The 19361-nt window shown below is 42.4% G+C and overlaps 2 protein-coding genes across 4 annotated transcripts in view; both read left to right on the forward strand.

The window, feature by feature from the left end:
• The window catches only part of LOC120384180 (killer cell lectin-like receptor subfamily G member 1), a 35492-nt gene extending 34953 nt beyond the window's left edge, over window positions 1-539 (forward strand). For all 3 annotated transcript variants that reach the window (XM_039502535.1, XM_039502544.1, XM_039502550.1), the window contains one exon: window positions 36-539. In XM_039502535.1, coding sequence (XP_039358469.1) covers window positions 36-147 — 112 coding nt within the window. In that variant the 3' untranslated portion in view covers window positions 148-539. The remainder of the gene's footprint in view (window positions 1-35) is intronic.
• Window positions 540-4506: 3967 nt separating this feature from the next.
• On the forward strand, window positions 4507-16639 carry LOC120370960 (C-type lectin domain family 7 member A-like). Its single transcript, XM_039486373.1, has 6 exons — window positions 4507-4596; window positions 11987-12082; window positions 12527-12625; window positions 13934-14020; window positions 15249-15400; window positions 16529-16639. Exons 2-6 carry the CDS (start codon window positions 11989-11991, stop codon window positions 16637-16639), a joined length of 543 nt encoding a protein of 180 aa, XP_039342307.1. The 5' UTR covers window positions 4507-4596; window positions 11987-11988.
• The last annotated feature ends 2722 nt before the right edge of the window (window positions 16640-19361 follow it).

The raw sequence follows: 19361 nt of genomic DNA on the forward strand, positions 1-19361 counted from the left end.
TGACCCCATCTGTGTTCCTTTTATGTCTTTTGCAGGGTCACCTCTAACAGCCCCTTGCAACACTGTGCTGTCCTACTGAAGGGTGCCTTCCAGGCCTCCAGCTGTGCAGTTCCTTTCCCATGCATCTGTGAGAAATCCTCCAAGTAACCTCCTGCTGCACTTTCCCACCGAATAGTCTTCACTCAAACTCAGCCAATGGACCTGAATCATGAATCCATTAAAGATGCTCTAGCTTTGTTCATGTGGGATAGGTTTGATAGTGTTCCTCGGTGGTTAGCAGCATACACTGCTTTGTGGGAGACCAAAGTTTGATTCCAGCTGTAATGTAGGTATACGATTGTGTCTAAGCACCTAGTTAATGCAGCATCAACTAAAAAAGCTAAAGTTCTTGTTAATGCACATATTGTTGATGATCTTTGTATTTGTATTTTCAGCACAGTGACTCAGACTACCAGAAATTAAAATTTGTTTTAAAAACTCCATAAAGGAAAATAATGGGACAATATTAAGTATTTCTCCTCACTGTTAAATTTGGAGTGAAGTAAGCAGCAAGAGTAGGATTAAACTGGATTTTTTATTCATTCACAAAATGTTACAGTTACACGGTATGTCTTTTCCTCTTTCTTTAGCAGGCTTGCTCTAGTGTTCTCAAGTAATTATTACATTTACTCACTCCTACTCTACTCAATTAACCTTTAGATACAATACTTTCCCCAAATGGAGGGAAATACTCTGGCATGTTTCATATTTCAAACTAAATAGATTTAACATTTACTCTCCTTTTTTTCTAACACTTACTCCCTTCAGCAATTATTACCTATAATAGAAGACTCAGAGGAGATGTGATAGTAATCTGTAAAACAAAGAATGGGACAGGGGAAGCCCTTCAAAAGCATCTCTTAGCTTGCTCCGATGATGTAATAGAACCAGAAGATTCTCAATGAAATTAAAAATATTGTAAATGGATAATATGTACTATTTCATTAACAAAATGTAAAATTAACCTGTGGAATTCAATGCTTCAGGATATTCCTGAGTAACATATTGTGAAGCAATAACCCCACTAGCTCGGTAATATTAGAACAAGGATGAGAATTCTCTTCTCACACTGGTTTTACTCTGGAGTAATTCCACTGAATTCAAAGGAGTTATTTCTGACTTACACCTGATTCTCTCCTTATTTTGGTGTAACAGTTTGAGTGTGCTGAGGTAATATTATGTGTAACTAATACACTCCCTTTTTATCTGTGCCTCAGCCTATCTGTCTGTTGAAGCATAGGCCAGAGCTCAGTCTTTTCAGGACTTAGAAAAAAAGGATTACACAGATTTAAACCACTGAAAGAGTGTCATAGAATTTTTTAAGGATGAACATTTAATATCGATACAAACATCTGCATCCAGCCTTTGGAATACTTTTCAAACTTTTCCTTATACAAAAAAAACTAGTAAGCAGTAACTCAGTTGGCATTTTCCCACACAACATGAATTATAGTGCCAACTGCACACCTTAGCATGCACACATGCATACACTCTGACTTCTCAGTCTCTGCAGTAGTGCCATCAATAGTGCATGTGTCACCTGAACTCCACAGAACCAGATGACAATGGAAGCTCCACAGTTTTCCATGAAACTCCTCATGGCCAACTCCACTTCTGGCATCAACAGTTGGCATCTGCTCAGCTTCCAGCAAGATAGGGCATCTGTAATCTGGATCCAAAGTGGCACAAGCCTCTGGGATGGAGCTTTCTCAGCAGACATTTCTTAGTGGTGCATGGTTCAGCTGCTGAGGCCACAGGTCAGTCTCTTGCTCCTTCTGTTCATACCATTTCCCCCACTCTGCTCTTGGTGGATGTGTGGAACCTGGCAGACAGTTTGGCCTTAATGGAAACCCTCTGTACAACTTCAGAAGCAGTTACTAAGCATACATACCCAGAGATTACTATACCTCCCCACCACCTCCTCTAGATGGTTCTGGGGCTGGGCCCTTCTAACTAAGTGTCTTGTCCTGCTCTCTGCATGTGTGTAGAGTAGAGATATGTAGGATTCAACAAAAGTCCATGTCTCCTCCCCACTGCTCTCTCCTTTACATTAGACTTTAAAAGAATTGCTGCAATATGAGCCTGTGGGTTACAGTGACATTTACAGTATATGGACTGCATCTGCAGGGAAAACAGAGTGAAAGATAGCAGGACTATAAGGTTCTCATTCTTCAGGGCATTAGTTTATTACCCACGGGCGTGGTGGATTGCAGTGTCTGGGTAAGGAGGGCTAAAAATGCTGACAGGACTGGTGTTGGTGCTACACGTGATTTAATTGTTTTTCTGGTTTTCATTGATTTTCTCCCCAGTCCTTGTCTTAAATGCTTCAGCACTGGGCCTTCAGACACTTAACTTGGGAAGACTACTTCCCCTCTAACAGATCCTCAATGTCAGGATTTTTTTTCTGATGTCTAGCCTGAAGTTTTTCTTTATTCATTCATCCCATTATTCTTAATCATAACTCAGTGTCCCCACATAAATAATGCTTTCCCCTCCTCAGGATTCACAACTTTAAACTCTTTGTACACTCTTATCATATCTCCACTTATTCATCACTTAGCCAATCTTGCTAATTTAGTAGACCTGAAACATTTTCCACAGGAAAATGAGTTTCTCAAAATCAAAACTTTCCCTGGGCAACATATCAATTTTGACAATTTTGTTTTGAAAAAAAAAATGAAAGAAATTAAGCATTACAGATGTTTGTTTCCAAGTGAATTTTCATTTAAAAATTTATTTCACTTAAAATTTAAAAATATAAAAAACTTGAAACTGGAAAAAATGTTTTTTATCAAAATATAACATTTCAAGCTACATAAAAATTTCCTCAAATTAATTTGATAAGAAACTTTGAAATTTCTTGGTTTTGTTCTTATTCAGAACAAAGATAAATTTCAGAACATCAGGATTTCCTGCAGAATGGAAATTCCAAGTTTCAACCACCTCTAATATTTAGTTATTTTAATCTTTCCTCAGAATTCCATCCCTTTAGACACCTAATCATTTTCATTGTTCTTCTCTGAACTCCCACTAATTTGTCAATATCTTTCCAAATTCCAGGAGTAGCCAAATGAGGAATGGAAAAATAAGGAAAAATTGAAAGGATAAAAGTGCAGAGAGAGCTTCAATTATTTACAGTCCAGGGATTATGGGTACATCTACACTGCAGTGGGGCAGCGTGTCTGAGAGCGTGGGTCAACTAACTCATGCTCATGGGGCTCACACTATAAAGTGTGGCAAAGTTCCTCCTCTCCTCTAGTAGGTCCTGCGCTTATTGGCGGATTTCTTCCCCTCAGTGGTTTTCCCCTTGGATGAAACCCATAGATTGGATCAACTACTCCTATGTCTGATTAGGAGTAGCGAGGCTAGGGGGGAACCTGGGCCCGCCCTCTACTCCGGGTTCCAGCCCAGGGCCCTGTGAATTGCAGCAGTCTCTATAGTGCTACTTGTAACTGCTGCTTGACCGCTACAGCTCCCTGGGCTACTTCCCCATAGCCTCCTTCAAGCACCTTCTTTATCCTCACCACAGGATCCTCCTGGTGTCTGATGCTGCTTGATTGTATGGTGTTTTCCTCAATCCTCCAGTAGTACCCCCTCTCAGTTCTTAGTTCCTTGTGTCTCTTGCTCCCAGCTCCTCATGTGCACTTCTTTCCTCTGGCTCCTCCTCCCTAGACTGGAGTGAGCTCCCCTTTTTATACCAGGTGCCTTGATTAGCCTGTCCTGATTGGCTGCAGGTGCTCCAATCAATGTAGCTCTCTCCGGTGCCTTCTAGAAAGTTCTTAATTGGCCCCAGGTGCCTTGATTAGCCTAGAGCAACTGCCATTTTGGTTCCCATGGTACTAGGGATTTGCTTAGCCTGAAGCTAACATACCTGCTCCTCAATACTTTCCTGTAGCCATCCGGCCTTGCTCCATCACAAAAGCTAAAAAAGCCTCACCAGGTTTCAGAGCCCAGGTTCCAGCCTGAATGGGAACGTCCACAGTGCTATTTTTAGACCCATGATCCAGATTCAATTGATACAGGCCTCTGAGACTTGCTGCTGTGAGGTTTTGTGTGTGTGTATGTATCCTATGAGTTGTAAAACCTGTGTTGTAGAATAGATAGCAAAAGACCTGTCCTGGATGGTTAAAAATGCAAGGTAAAATGAGCCTGATTCAAACTTCTATGTGCTTTTGATCAGGTTATATGAACATTAAGTGTCACAGATTGTTTAGTCTGCATTGTTGCTTAATAAATTCTGTATTTAACTAGTTGCAGCGAGATATTGAAGTTAATACCGTAGCCTTAGGTAGCATCATTTTAACTCTCATAGGTGTAAGCCCCTTTGCTCTGAGCTATTTGGATTGGTGTAGAACATCTCACTTCAATTTGAAAACTTCCTGTGAGGTCTGAGACGGAAAATTGCAGAGTGAATACATCTTCCTTTCTTGGGTCATGCTCTCCATCTTCTAACAGGACAGTCTGCTGGTGATACCACAATTTCTCTGCTGTGACAAGACCAAATACAGCTCAGAAAGTTCAATTCCAGTTTTCCAGCCTCTTCCTAAGGACCTACAGGTACAAACAAAGGTGTCATACCCAAATGCTTCCAGGGCTTTTAATGTGACAGTATTAGATAAATGTACATAAATAAAATATACCTAATTCAGAAAATGGTGGCTTTATTACACCAAAAGGGATTATATAGATGTGTAACTTTGATTTTATTTCTTTTCTGTTAAAGTTCAGTACAAGCAGTAGGCATGGTGTACTTAAGAATTCATTGTTAGGGTTGTCCATGTGGCATAGTTTTCTGTTTTTAGGTTTGTGCTCTATTCATCTTTTCTGAGTTGGGTTCAAGCTAAAATCCTGAATCTGAACAGCTTTTAAATTGAGGCAGTTATCTGGCTCCAGTTTTAGTTATTTTTACCTTTATATTTAAAATCTCCAAGACCAGCACCAGCCAAGGAAGTCTATATATGTACTATAGCTGGAGTTTAGTAAAGTATTTGATTCAGTGTCTCAAGCAAACATGCTTGAAAATAAATCACATTCGTTTGAATATGAACATGTCATTGCTACTGAAAATTGTCTGAAGGTGTAAAAAATTATAAATTGACGTATATTGGGTCTCCACTTTCTGACATCAGTGTCATTCTTCTGCTGAGTGGTAGCAGATATCAGCGGCTTTGCAGGTCAGTTTCCTAGTACAGGAAAAATTAGTGTAACTTGCTTAATTGACACATAAACAGCAGTCCTGGAACAGAGGTTGTCACATAGCATGCAAGCCGATCCCTACTTCCAGTAATCTCAGTCCAGCAAAAATGCCCAGTTCCCAGACGGGAACTCTGACTTAGGAATTTAAGCAGAGAGCAAACTCTCCTGCCACTCATACAGTCCCCCTCTACCCAGACCCTTGTGTAATCAAGAACACTGGTGTTTCTTCCAATATTAAAAACTTGCTCTCATGGTAACAAAAGGTACTTGAAAGACTATGTGTAACAGCACCACCTTTCATAACAATATGAAGCTGAGAAAGAAGTGTCTAGAGGGGTATCACAGCAATCTGTTAAATCTCGGTTTATCTGTCATATACATTAATAAGCTGTAAGGGTGGGTAAACAGCAAAGTAATTAAATACTAAATTGGAAGGGGTTGTAGACATCATTGACAGAGAAATAATTCAAAGGTTCTTAGAGAGGCTAGAAATATTAGCAGGCAATAAAAACACGAGATTTTAACAGGGCAAAAAAAGTTAATTTGGCTGGGGAAAAGTCATCTGAAACACAGGAATTTAAGGAACAAAAGACGTCACAAAATCATCAATGCCAAGAGATGTAGGGGTGAAAATGGACCAAACAATATGAGCTTGTAGTAGTAGATTTGTCTACAAATTGGTATCTTGTCACAAAACTGAGACATCTCACCTAGAACACTGTGTTCTGTATTCTGGGCACCTGGAGGATAGCAGAGAGATGCAGATAAATTGGCAAATACTCAGAGAAGAGGAAAAAGCAGTGATTAAAAGGAGTGATTGACAAATATGGTATGAAAAATCTGAAAAGAACTAATTAAGTGTATATATAAACCATCTTAGTTAAACAATGAGGAAGTAGTGAGTTATAAAGGTCATGAAGCAGTTTACATGCACTGTAATCTTATAAATACTGAAGAAAGAATAAGAGAGGAAGATTAATCTGGATAGTCCAGAATATCAATAATCTTTAAGAATAAATAATAAATACAACCTGAGGTGTCCCCTTCCCCCTCACAAGGCTGTTGGCTGATGCTGAAACCCCGAGGAGGGCCCCCTCAGGAGCCTGACACCTGTCATTGGAACCCCCTGTCCCTGCTGTTGCCTGTTGCTGGAACCTGCCAGCTCCAGAGTCCCGCAGCCCCTGGGACTGAAGCAGAAATGTCACAGAGGTCTCTGTAAGTCACAGATTTCATTACTTCCATGACCTCCATGACATAAAAGTAGCCTTGGTGATTGGCACAGGATTCTCCTGGCAGTCCTTAGTCACAACTCTGCACAAAGGCAGCCATAGGGTGATGGTCATTCTCCACAGATGAGGGCAGATATGGAGTTTGTGTCCGCCTGAGGTGACAGAGCACAGAGCTGCTTTTTAGGCACAGAGCTGCTTTCCCCAGGGTACGTCTACACTACGGGACTATTCCGAATTTGCATAAACCGGTTTTGTAAAACAGATTTTATAAAATCGAGTGTGCGTGGCCACACTAAACACATTAAATCGGTGGTGTGCGTCCACGGTCCGAGGCTAGCGTCGATTTCTGGAGCATTGCACTGTGGGTAGCTACTCCGTAGCTATCCCATAGTTCCCGCAGCCTCCCCCGCCCCTTGGCATTTCCGGGTTGAGATCCCAGTGCCTGATGGGGCAAAAATCATTTTCGCGGGTGGTTCTGGGTACAGCCTCACCCCTCCCTCCCTCCCTGACAGCGGCAGACAACCGTTCGCGCCTTTGCTTGGTGAACTGCAGACGCCATAGCACAGCAAGCATGGACCCTGCTCAGCTCCATACCGCAATCGTGGATGTTTTAAACACCTCGCGCACTCGTGCAGTATATGCTGAACCAGGACCTTCGAACCGAGGCGAGTAAGAGGCGGATACGGCAGCGGCGATGACAGTGATGAGGACGTGGACACAGAATTATCTCAAACCGCCCCGGCGCTTTGGAGATCCTGATGGTAATGGGGCAGATTCTATCCATTGAACGCCGATTTTGGGCCCGGAAACAAGCACTGACTGGTGGGACCGCATTGTGTTGCAGGTGGGACGATTCCCAGTGGCTGCGAAACTTTCGCATGCGTGGGCACTTTCATGGAACTTTGTGACTTGCTTGCCCCTGCCCTGAAACGCCATAATACCAAGATGAGAGCAGCCCTCACAGTAGAGAAGCGAGAGCCGATAGCCCTGTGGAAGCTTGCAACACCAGACAGCTACCGGTCAGTCGGGAATCAAGTTGGTGGTGGAAAATCTACTGTGGGGCTGCTGTGATGCAAGTAGCCAAAGCAATCACTAAGCTGCTGCTACGAAGGTTGTGACTCTGGGAAACGTGCAGGCCATAGTGGATGGCTTTGCTGCAATGGGATTCCCTAACTGTGGGGGGGCGATAGATGGAACCCATATCCCTATCTTGGCACCGCAGCACCAGGGCACCCAGTACGTAAACCGGAAGGGTACTTTTCAATGGTGCTGCAAGCACTGGTGGATCACAAGGGACGTTTCACAAACATCCACGTGGGATGGCCAGGAGGGTTCATGATGCTCGCGTATTCAGAAGCACTACTCTGTTTAAACGGCTGCAGCAAGGGACTTACTTCCCAGACCAGAAAATAACAGTTGGGGATGTTGAAATGCCTGTCGTTATCCTGGGGACCCAGCCTACCCTTGATGCCATGGCTCATGAAGCCATACACAGGCAGCCTGGACAGTGGTCAGGATCTGTTCAATTACAGGCTGAGCAAGTGCAGAATGGTGGTGGAATGTGCATTTGGCCGTTTAAAGGCTCGCTGGCGCACATTACTGACTCGCTCAGACCTCAGCCAAACCAATGTCCCCTATGTTATTGCTGCTTGCTGTATTCTCCACAATCTCTGTGAGAGGGGGGAGACCTTTATGGCGGGGTGGGAGGCTGAGGCAAATCACCTGGCCGCTGATTACGCGCAGCCAGACACCAGGAGATTAGAAGAGCACACCAGGAAGCGGCGCATCAGAGAAGCTTTGAAAACGAGCTTCATCAATGGCCAGGGTACAGTGTGACTGCTGTGTTTGTTGATGAACACCCAACCCCTTGATTGACTCAGTCCCTGTAAGCAACTCCTCCCCTTCGAGTACAGCTTACTTATGCAAATAAAGTCACTCTCATTTAAAAGCATTAATTCTTTATTTTTCATTATAAAAAGAGGGAGAGAAGTAAGGGTGTGCTTTGGGAGGAGGAAAGGAGGGATGGAGAAGGCCATTAAAAAAAAATTCAGAGTAACGGCATCCTTCTGGTTGGGCTGTCCACGGGGGTGGAGTGGGCGGGTGCACGGAGCCTCCCCACGCGTTCTTACACGTCTGGGTGAGGAGGCTAAGGAACATGGTGAGGGGAGGGTGGTTATACAGGGCTGCAGCGGCACTCTGTGATCCTGCTGCCGTTCCTGAAGCTCCACAAGACGCCGGAGCATGTCAGTTTGATCACGCAGCAGCCCCAGAGTTGCATCCCGCCACCGCTGATCTTCCTGCCGCCACCGCTGATTTTCCTGCCGGTCTTCCTGCCGCCACCTCTCATCTCGGTTGTCCCTCCTGTCCTCACGTTCATCCCTCCTGTCCTCACGTTCACTGGCCTCTTTCCTGTAATTTGAAACCACGTCCTTCCACTCATTCAGATGAGCTCTTTCATTGCGTGTAACTTCCATAATATCTGAGAACATCTCATCTCGCGTCTTCCTTTTCCTCCGCCTTATCTGTGCTAGCCTTTGGGATGGAGGAGGGACGCTTGAAAAATTTGCAGCTGCATGAGGGAGATAAATATTTAGAAAGATACATTTTACAGAACAATGGTTATACTCTTTCACAGTGAAAAGCACTATTCACCTTACATAGCACATGTGATTTCCTACAAGGTCGCATTTTTCATCTTAATAGTGACTGCTTGCATCTCTGGGGTTACAGATCTCACAGACACAGGTCCAGGCATCAGGATTCAGCTTGCATGCGGCCATGGTAAGCCACTGTCTCAGTGATTTACCCTCCCCAACGCATGGCTAATACCACGCTAGCTCCTGCTAATCAACAACCTTCCCCTCCCCACCCACTGCTTGTCCGGTAGCTTGGGAAGCTCGCCGTGACCAAACAGAAAAGATCATCGGCATTTCACCCTCCTCCCCGCTCGCTACGTGCAGGAAAGTGTTTTTTTTAAGCTGCTGCATTCCACGAACCCAGTAGAAAAATGGCCACCCCCCTTACTTAAATTCCTGATTTTTAACCAGGTTATCCTGAACGATATCACTTTGCTGAGGATAACAGAACAAGATAAAGAGCGGATGCTTCTTGAATGCCAGCAGTCCCCGGGACCATACGCTGCGATGCTTTGCCACGCAATGATACCTGATTACTTGCTACATGCATGGCATGGTAAAGTGTCCTACCACGGTGGGCAGAACAAGGATGCCTTGCCCAGAAACCTTCTGCAAAGGCTTCTGGAGTACCTACAGGAGCGCTTCATCGAGATGTCCCTGGAGGATTTCCTCTCAATCCCGGACATGTTAACAAACTTTTCTAAGTAACTATACTGTCTGCGAATGCATCCCAAGTCCTCAGGGCAAATCAATCATTAAAAAAGGCTTGCTTAAAAAACACTGTTTGCTATTTGCAAAGGTACACTCACCAGAGCTCCCTTCCAGGGCGTCATTCTCTGCAATAGTTGCTTGCGAGGGCTGGGAGCAGGGTAATTCCGTCAGGGTGATAAAAAGCTCCTGGCTGCTGGGGGTCACGGAGTGCTGTGTGCTCTCTGCGAGGTCTTCCTCTTCTTCTTCCTCTTCATCTTCCCCGTCTGCATAATCCTCAGACATGGCAGAGATTACAACCCCCACCTCGGAATCCACAGTCAGTGTGGGGTACTTGTGGCGCAGCCCCCTAAAATTGCATGCAGCTCAGCATAGAAGCGGCATGTTTTTCGACCTGCCCCGGACCTTCCGTTTGCTTCTTTGGTTTTCTGGTAGGCTTGTCTGAGCTCCTTAACTTTCACTCTGCACTGCACGGAGTCCCTGCTGTGGCCTTTAGCAGTCATAGCCTTAGAAATTCTTTCAAATACTTTTTCATTTCGTCTTTTGGAACGCAGTTCTGTTAGCACTGAATCATCTCCCCATATAGCGATCAGATCCATTACCTCCCGAGCGGTCCATGCTGGGGCTCTTTTTCGATTCTCAGGAGACTGCATTGTTAACTGTGCTGATGAGCTGTGCGTGGTCACCTGTGATGATGAGCTCTCCACGCTGTCGAAGCAGGAAATGAATTTCAAAAGTTCCCGGGGCTTTTCCTGTCTACCTGGCCAGTGCATCCGAGTTGAGAATGCTGTCCAGAGCGGTCAGTGGTGCACTGTGGGATAGCTCCCGGAGGCCAATACCGTCGATTGCGGCCACACTAACCCTATTCCGATATGTTAATACCGATATTAGCGCTACTCCTCTCGTCGGGCAGGAGTACAGAAACCGATTTAAAGAGCCATTAAAATCGATATAAGGTGCCTCCTAGTGTGGACGGTTGTGGCGTTAAATCGGTTTTACACTCGTAAAACCGATTTAAACGCCTAGTGTAGACCAGGCCCCAGTCTGGGAAAAGGGGACTGAAAAGGAACACTAAACACAGCCTGCCTTTTGTCAGGATCCCACTCCTGGCTGGTAATCCAACTCAGTGGTCAAAATAAAACAAAGATTGACAGACTGATTTTGAGGTCATGGAATCTCAGAACCCTTCTTTACAATGACCAAGACCAGAATGAAGAACACACATGCAACCATGTTAGCAAATCCCATGTGAGAAGCCATAAAAACAAATAAATCCAGAACTTGTTAGTGCTAGCTGAACACTTGTCCATCAAAGCAATGGGAGAATCCATCCATCCATCTAGTCCAGATTTAAAAGCATTTGTCATTTCCCTTAGTATATTTTTAACTTTACAACTGATCTCCTCACTCATCAATGTTCCCTAATAATCAGCTGAAAATGTCCTTTATGCCCATTTTCAGGTTATTACACTATCAGATCTCCTTACACAATTTCTCACCTCCATTTCCATTTCAATTCTTCAAATACCTGTAGCATAACTCGTTAAATCCCCAGCAACACGTTTGTTGAAGTTGCACGCATTTCTTTCTTTCAATCTTTCCACATAAAACAATCTCTGATTTTATTTATTCATTATTTCCTGATTTACCTTCAAATTGTTGACACCCTTTTGATACTGAGGTGCCTGCAGATCCGTAGGTAACAGGTTCTGTCAGAAGAAGGAATATTCTGAGATTAACTCATGGCTGAATTTTAATTGTTCCGGCTCCAGATTTTTATCCTATCTCCTCTCAAATGTCTCCTGTAAGCCCCCAAGCAACTGGATTTATCTAGTGGCAGTATCACCAAAATTCCCCAAGATGGGTGGTGCTGAAGAGTAAAAAGTTGGACTTAAAGTTTTTCATTGTTTATATAACTATAGCTGGACAGGCATCAGAAGGAGGTGTTTATATATATATACACCTCCTTCTGATGCCTGTATATATATATATGAACAAAATGCCTTATGTCAACATTTCTGTTCATTTCACCACCAAACATTTTGATATAGGAGAGCCTATCAGTGCTGAGTTGCTGTGATGAATGTCCCATAGATTCATCAGTTTTTCATCAAATGCCATCACTCACACTAGGCCACTAAAAAAAGAGCCTAAACTTCCCACCATTATACCCAACAGAAATGAGCGAGCAAGAAGTGACCTACACAGAACTGAAATTTCACACTCCTTCCAAGCAGCAGAGAATACAGAGACCTAAGACCATCAAAAACAAAGGTACTGTATATGACAGGCTGCTGAGTCACCACTTTCTATTTCAAACCCCTCCCCCTCTTTCACCTGCCCTGACAATATGTTCTGAAATAGTAAAGTTTAAATATTCCTGTAATCTGTCACCTGCTGCTATGTTGCTGGGGCTATGATAGCTTCTTATGGGTTAGACAGGGGTGAAAGGAGGTAGCTCTCACACAGGAGTGACAATACAGAATTCTCTGTTCTAGCAGGAATTAGAAGTACCTGTCTGTTCCAAGCACTGTCAGTGGATGCCAGAGTTACTGAGCATGTAATCAATGTCAGTTATACTGGAGCTGGTTTTCAGACCTGCCCAGGTGGGAGCTGACTCTGGGATCTAGTTGCTGCCCATATTAACTACAGTCTGACACAGATACTCAGAACACAGGCTCGCTCTGCCCATGTTTATGCTCATTTTCTTCCTGTCAGACCCATCAGTTCCAGCTCCTCCCTGGCGAATCATTGCAGTGATTCTGGGGATCTTCTGCCTGGTGTCACTGGGAGCAGTGGTGGCCTTGGTTGCCAAGTGTAAGTAATTGTAGGAGAGACACTAAGGATCTGACCTCAGCCTCTATAAATATTTTGAAGACTCCATTCTGCTGATGAATCCATGGTATTTTATTGAGAAGTGTATACACATATTGTGTATCTAAATTTGCTTGCACCTCAGCTACATAAACTAGCAACATTATGCTCAGCAGATTTTTTGTTTTCTCCAAAGTTTTTATGATGCCCCCAAATCACAATATTTACAGCCAGATCAGGGATTTAAACACCCCAAAGTTCAAAGTTGTTTGTATTCCATTTTTGGTTCGGCCTCTTACAGGGACTATTTGTGAAATGTAGATCCAAACTGAGGTTTTGAACAGCTCAGACTTGGACAGCAAATTCTGTATCTGAGAATTTTGTTCAGCCTGTTATTATGGTATGGGTCCTTTGCAAAATTTGGATGTCAGAGCTGGATTTTTAATCCCCTCCAAAAATCTACTGTTCAAATGTAGAGATTTGATTTAATCCCATCCCTTCTAGTAAGTACAGTAAAATATTTCCTTGAATATTTCTTAGTTGCTCATCATGTTTCCTGTAGTCTGCACGCTGATGAAAGGGTCAGTCAGATCTATTCTGCTCAGTTTTGCAGTATATTTTCTTTTACTTTTTTGTGGGCTGTGGATTTCTCTCTCTCACACACACACCAGGTACCATGTAATAAGATAGTTAGCAGTCATGCTATGTACAGCAAAATACTTCAAAATCCTGAGCTCTGACAAACAATTGGAGCATCCACTTAGTGATTGCACTATTAACTTTCAACACAGCAAAGCTCTTTATATTTCCAAGCCTAATAGCAATGGCAGGATTTGTCTCATAGGAATCCCTCTTATGGAGATGGAACAGATCTATATCTGAGGGTCAGAACCTTATTCACACTCTGGTTGCTTTCTGAAGTCCTCTGGTGGCATGGAGTTTCCCATATTGACTCCTACAATCTCCTCCCTCCTGCTCCCAGCACACGGATGTTGCCATGGGTGTGGCCAGGGCATCCCTGCAGCTGGCCCCAGGACTGGATGAGCATAAAGGAGACTTAAAACCACCTTTCCCTCCTTACTAGTCTTGTGCCAAGTTGCACAAGACTGAAGGATTTGGCCACGCAATTTTAAAATAAATTTTCCAAAATATGCAAACATAAATAAATAGAAGTTTTGAGAGAAATAATACTACAAAAAAGTTCAGAAATAACAAAGCCAATTCCTTCAAATGTAAAGGAAAATTCATTTGTCTCAGCTGTAGCTTAATTTGAAGTAGCATAATTCATTATGCTCTCATTGTCAATTTAAGTTTTCCAGGCATCCCATCCATCAGGAAATTTCACCCACAAGCAAATGGTTACACACCCCAGCCAAGAAACATACAAGGAAACTGGAGGTACGTAGTCTGGTGGGTTCTGCGTTGTCTCCTCTCGGTAGCTTCCTATTTGTTGATTTTAAAATGATGCAAATATTGCATATAATCATCAATGTATCCAATAACATTTCAGTTTATAATAACAGAGCCAAGTGTAACCAAATCAAAATGTCGAACGACCAGTCTGAGGAAGTTGTAAAAGCACATGGGCGCAGCCATGATTGGAATGAACAGGACTAGAGCACATCTGTTGCTTATGTATCCAATGTTTCCTTAATGGCTCAAGCAGGAATTAATGTGGGGTAAAATCTGTAAATTTCATTGAAAATCAGTGGCACTTAGGGCCAGATTTTTAAAGGTATTTAGGTGCCCAAAATGCATTAAGTTGCTTCTGAAAATTTTGTTTGTGATCCTTGTCACATTTACTCTGCTCCCTTAGGCCCTAGGGAAAGAGGACATGCAGAGAACATTGGGTCCTCTAGTGTTCTGATATTATGCACAATGATAATGTCATATTATTAATTCAGTGGGAGGGATTCACTTTAACTGGAACATCAGCCTTTGGCCGCTGGAAACACCACAGCAGGGAAAGAGCAAGTAAAGTTGAAGTTACTGTAAATATACATCCCAGGATATAACCTGTCATTTACACACAGTGTTTCATTTACTGGTGATCTGATGGGAAATGGTGAATAATCCAATGTGAACTGGGTGAAAAACTATGTGTCATTTCCAACACAGATGCTGTGAGAGGTACAGTATGAGCAGGCCAGCAATAATACATGTAGATTTTGAGGTGGTTTGTATGGTCTGCCGATAATACGCTCCCCCACAGAGAAAGGCAACATGACTCAGTAGATAAACCAAACATATACTGTATCTGGAATAGGAATCGTAGCCTTCAGTTTAGAAATCACAGGTCTCTGTCACTTGAGCAGTGCTTAATTTGTGCCAGGGCTGAGTCCCAGTACCTCTAGGTTTGGCAGCTCATAGCCCCAGCATCTAATTGCTTGAGCCCTCGCATCTTTTTCATTACAAATTAAACACTGCACTTGAACGTATAGTGTATTTTCAGGCCTCCAGTCACTAGGGCATGAGACAAATCGTTGAGTAGGCTTCATTCTATACACTAGAGCAACAGTGAGGCACATGCCAAGTCAGTACATTACCAGATTCAATCTCTACCTACATCACAGCCATCAACACAGAAACATGTGGAGTGTATAAATGTGTTTGTTTTTTCTTCAAGGACATAAATTCAGCCCTTGCCCAGAGGACTGGAGGCAACATGGAAATTCCTGTTACCACTATTCTACAAACTGGATGACTTGGCAAAGGAGTAAAGATTACTGCACTTCTTTGGGCTCCAACCTCCTTAAAATTGACAGCAGGGAAGAATGGGTAATTTATTTCCCTTCAGTTCCCAGTACTATCCTTAGTATTTCCGGATGGGTCTACAAAACAGTTTTTTTTTGCTACAACCCTCTTCCCAAATGCAGCTTATTCCTGTCCATCACCAACACACTGTAATGCATGTGGCAGCCTCAGAATTTGGGGAGGAATTATGCAAAGTCAATTGGGGAGCACACCCAAATGTAACTATACCTAGAATATGTGTGTGTGTGTGTGTGTGCGTGTGCACGTGCGTAGATCAATAGGTCCTTCCCACACCAAACATCCTGAAAAAGTGTAGCCCAATGATTTGTTCCTTTCACCCGATCAATCTGTATACTGGTACTGTGTATCCTTTCAAATGGAAAAGGGATGATAATAACAAATCCCTTATCTCAGGGGTTTCAGACTACAATCAAACCTGTCATGAAACACTTCATCTAGAAATGACCCAAAAACCCACATTCCTGCAATTTAAAGTACATTTACCTGGCCCCTCAGAGAGTTTCCCCTTTTTATCTGGTTTAACAAATGTAGCTTTTAAAGTTCAACAATGAAGTTTCTTCTGGGGACATATTATCCCGTTACATTTCACTTCATTTCTCTGTTGCCATTATTCCATGAGCTTTTCTCCCACTGTGGGGAAGAATATATTGAACACCTGTTTATAACAAGACTTTGGACATATTTTAGAGGAAAGTGTGAATAGACATTCTAGTCCCCATGAAATGTATTGAAAGAAATATGATGGGGATGGTTTACTTCCCTAAGGTTTAGGGCTCTTCACTGCTATACAAGATGGTTGGGTTATACTCCCTATTCTAGTCTCTTGCACTCCAGGTCTGGTATCAGCTGGGCATCCTAGAGGAATGGGCCATTGATCTCCAGAGAAGTATGTGTCTCACATTGCACAATACCACCTCCTGTGGATGACTATGAAGCAGCAGTGACAGGCTCTCAAGAGAATCTCATCCAGTCTCCTAAGCTGGAAGGATGGTGTCTGTGAAATGGCCCTGGAAGTAAATGAGCTCTAGCCAGAACTCCCCAGCCATGGTCCCTTCCCTGCAGTCTATTCATTGATAAGATGGCAGAATAATTTGTATTGTTATTAAATTATTTGATTTTCTTTCCATGCAGGATTTTATAAATTCACAAACACATTCTTATCACTGGATCGGACTATCTCATAATGCAGTTTATGATTCCTGGGTGTGGGAGGATGGCACAGCTCCTTCCAGCGACCTGTAAGTGCTGCCCGGTGGTGGAAACCATTCGGTTCCGTTTCATCTGCTTGTACATTTCTGACATATTATGGATCAGGCCCATTGCAAAGCATCCTACACAGATACAACTCTAGTGATATTCAGTTGTTCTCCATACTTCTCTCCCTCTAATTCATTATTACTGTGGGGAATTTGAATAATATTAGAATATCCATTTCCTTGGAGCTTCTTATTTATTATGTTCCCTAAGGGATGGGAAGGATCTGATGAGAGACAGTCAAATGAAAAAGAGTCCCATTCAATTACATCATGTAATGGCAGAAAGCTGAAAAGTGACAATTTTAAGTGCTTATATACAAATGCTAGAAGTCCAAATAATAAGACGGGTGAACTAGAGTGACTCATATTAAATGAGGATATTGATATAACAGGCATCATAGAAACTTGATGGAATGAAGATAATCAATCAGACACAGTAATGGTCCCTTCCCTGCAGTCTATTCATTGATAAGATGGCAGAATAATTTGTATTGTTATTAAATTATTTGATTTTCTTTCCATGCAGGATTTTATAAATTCACAAACACATTCTTATCACTGGATCGGACTATCTCATAATGCAGTTTATGATTCCTGGGTGTGGGAGGATGGCACAGCTCCTTCCAGCGACCTGTAAGTGCTGCCCGGTGGTGGAAACCATTCGGTTCCGTTTCATCTGCTTGTACATTTCTGACATATTATGGATCAGGCCCATTGCAAAGCATCCTACACAGATACAACTCTAGTGATATTCAGTTGTTCTCCATACTTCTCTCCCTCTAATTCATTATTACTGTGGGGAATTTGAATAATATTAGAATATCCATTTCCTTGGAGCTTCTTATTTATTATGTTCCCTAAGGGATGGGAAGGATCTGATGAGAGACAGTCAAATGAAAAAGAGTCCCATTCAATTACATCATGTAATGGCAGAAAGCTGAAAAGTGACAATTTTAAGTGCTTATATACAAATGCTAGAAGTCCAAATAATAAGACGGGTGAACTAGAGTGACTCATATTAAATGAGGATATTGATATAACAGGCATCATAGAAACTTGATGGAATGAAGATAATCAATCAGACACAGTAATACCAGGGTACAAAATATATTGGCAGGACAGAACAGGTTGTGCTGGTGGGGGAGTGGCACTATATGTGAAAGAAAGCATAGGATCAAATGAAGTAAAAATCTTAAATGAACCAAACTGTACCACAGAATCTTTATAGATAATAATTCCATGCTTCAATAATAAGAATATAGCAGTAGGGATATATTACTGACCACCTGACCAGGATGGTTATAGTGACTGTGAAATGCTCAGGGAGATTAGAGAGGCTATAAAAATAAAAAAAAACCCTCAATAATAATTTCAACCATTCCCATATCGACTGGGTACATGTCACTTCAGGACAAGATGCAGAGATAAAGTTTCTTGACACCTTAAATGACTGCTTCTTGGAGCAGCTAGTCCTGGAACCTACAAGCAGAGATGCAATTCTTAATTTAGTCCTCAGTGAAGCACAGGATCTGCTACAAGAGGTAAATATAGCTGGACCGCTTGGTAATAATGACCATCATATAATTAAATTTAACATCCATATGGTGGGGAAGACACCACAGCAGCCCAATGTGGTAGCATTTAATTTCAGAAAGGGGAACTACACAAAAATGAGGAAGTTAGTTACACAGAAATTAAAAGGTACAGTGCCAAAAGGGAAATCCCTGAAAGCTTCATAGAAACTTTTTAAAGACACCATATTAGAGGCTCAACTTAAATGTATACTCCAAATTAGAAAACAGTAAGAAAACCAAAAAAGTGCCACCATGGCTACACAACACAGTAAAAGAAGCAGCGAGAGTCAAAATGTCATCCTTTAAAAAGTGGAAGTTAAATCCTCGTGAGGAAAATAGACAGGCGCATAAACTCTGGAAAGTGAAGTATAAACATATAATTAGGAAGGTCAAAAAAGGATTTGAAGAACATCAGAAGTAGGAAGCCTGCTAAACAGCCACTGAGGCCACTGGACGATCGAGATGCTAAAGGAGCACTCAAGGATGATAAGGCCATTGCAGATAAACTAAATTAATTCTTTGTATTGGTCTTCACAGCTGAGGATGTGAGGGAAATTCCCAAACCTGAGCCATTATTTTTAGGTGACAGATTTGAGGAACTATCCCAGACTGAGGTGACATTAGAGGAGGTTTTGGAACAAATTGATAAATTAAACAGTAATAAGTCACCAGGACCAGATAGTATTCACCCAAGAGCTCAGAAGGAACTTAATATGAAACTGTAGAACTACTAACTGTGGTTTGTAACCTATCATTTAAATCAGCTTCTGTACCAAATGACTGGAGAACAGGTAACACAACACCAATTTTTAAAAAGGGCTCCAGAGGTGATCCCGGCAATTACAGGCCGGTAAGACTGACTTCAGTACTGGACAAACTGGTTGAAACTATAGTAAAGAACATAATTGTCAGAGAAATAGATGAACATAATTTGCTGGGGAAGAGTCAACATGTTTTTTTGTAAAGCGAAATCATGCCTCGCCAATCTACTAGAATTCTTTGAGGGGATCAATAAGCACATGGACAAGGCAATTCCAGTATAGTGTAATTAGATTTTCAGGAAGCCTTTGACAAGATCCCTCACCAAAGGCTCTTAATCAAAGTAAGTTGTCATGGGATAAGAAGGATGGTCCT

Source organism: Mauremys reevesii, linkage group 1, assembly GCF_016161935.1.
Source record: "Mauremys reevesii isolate NIE-2019 linkage group 1, ASM1616193v1, whole genome shotgun sequence".
NCBI lineage: Eukaryota > Metazoa > Chordata > Testudines > Geoemydidae > Mauremys > Mauremys reevesii.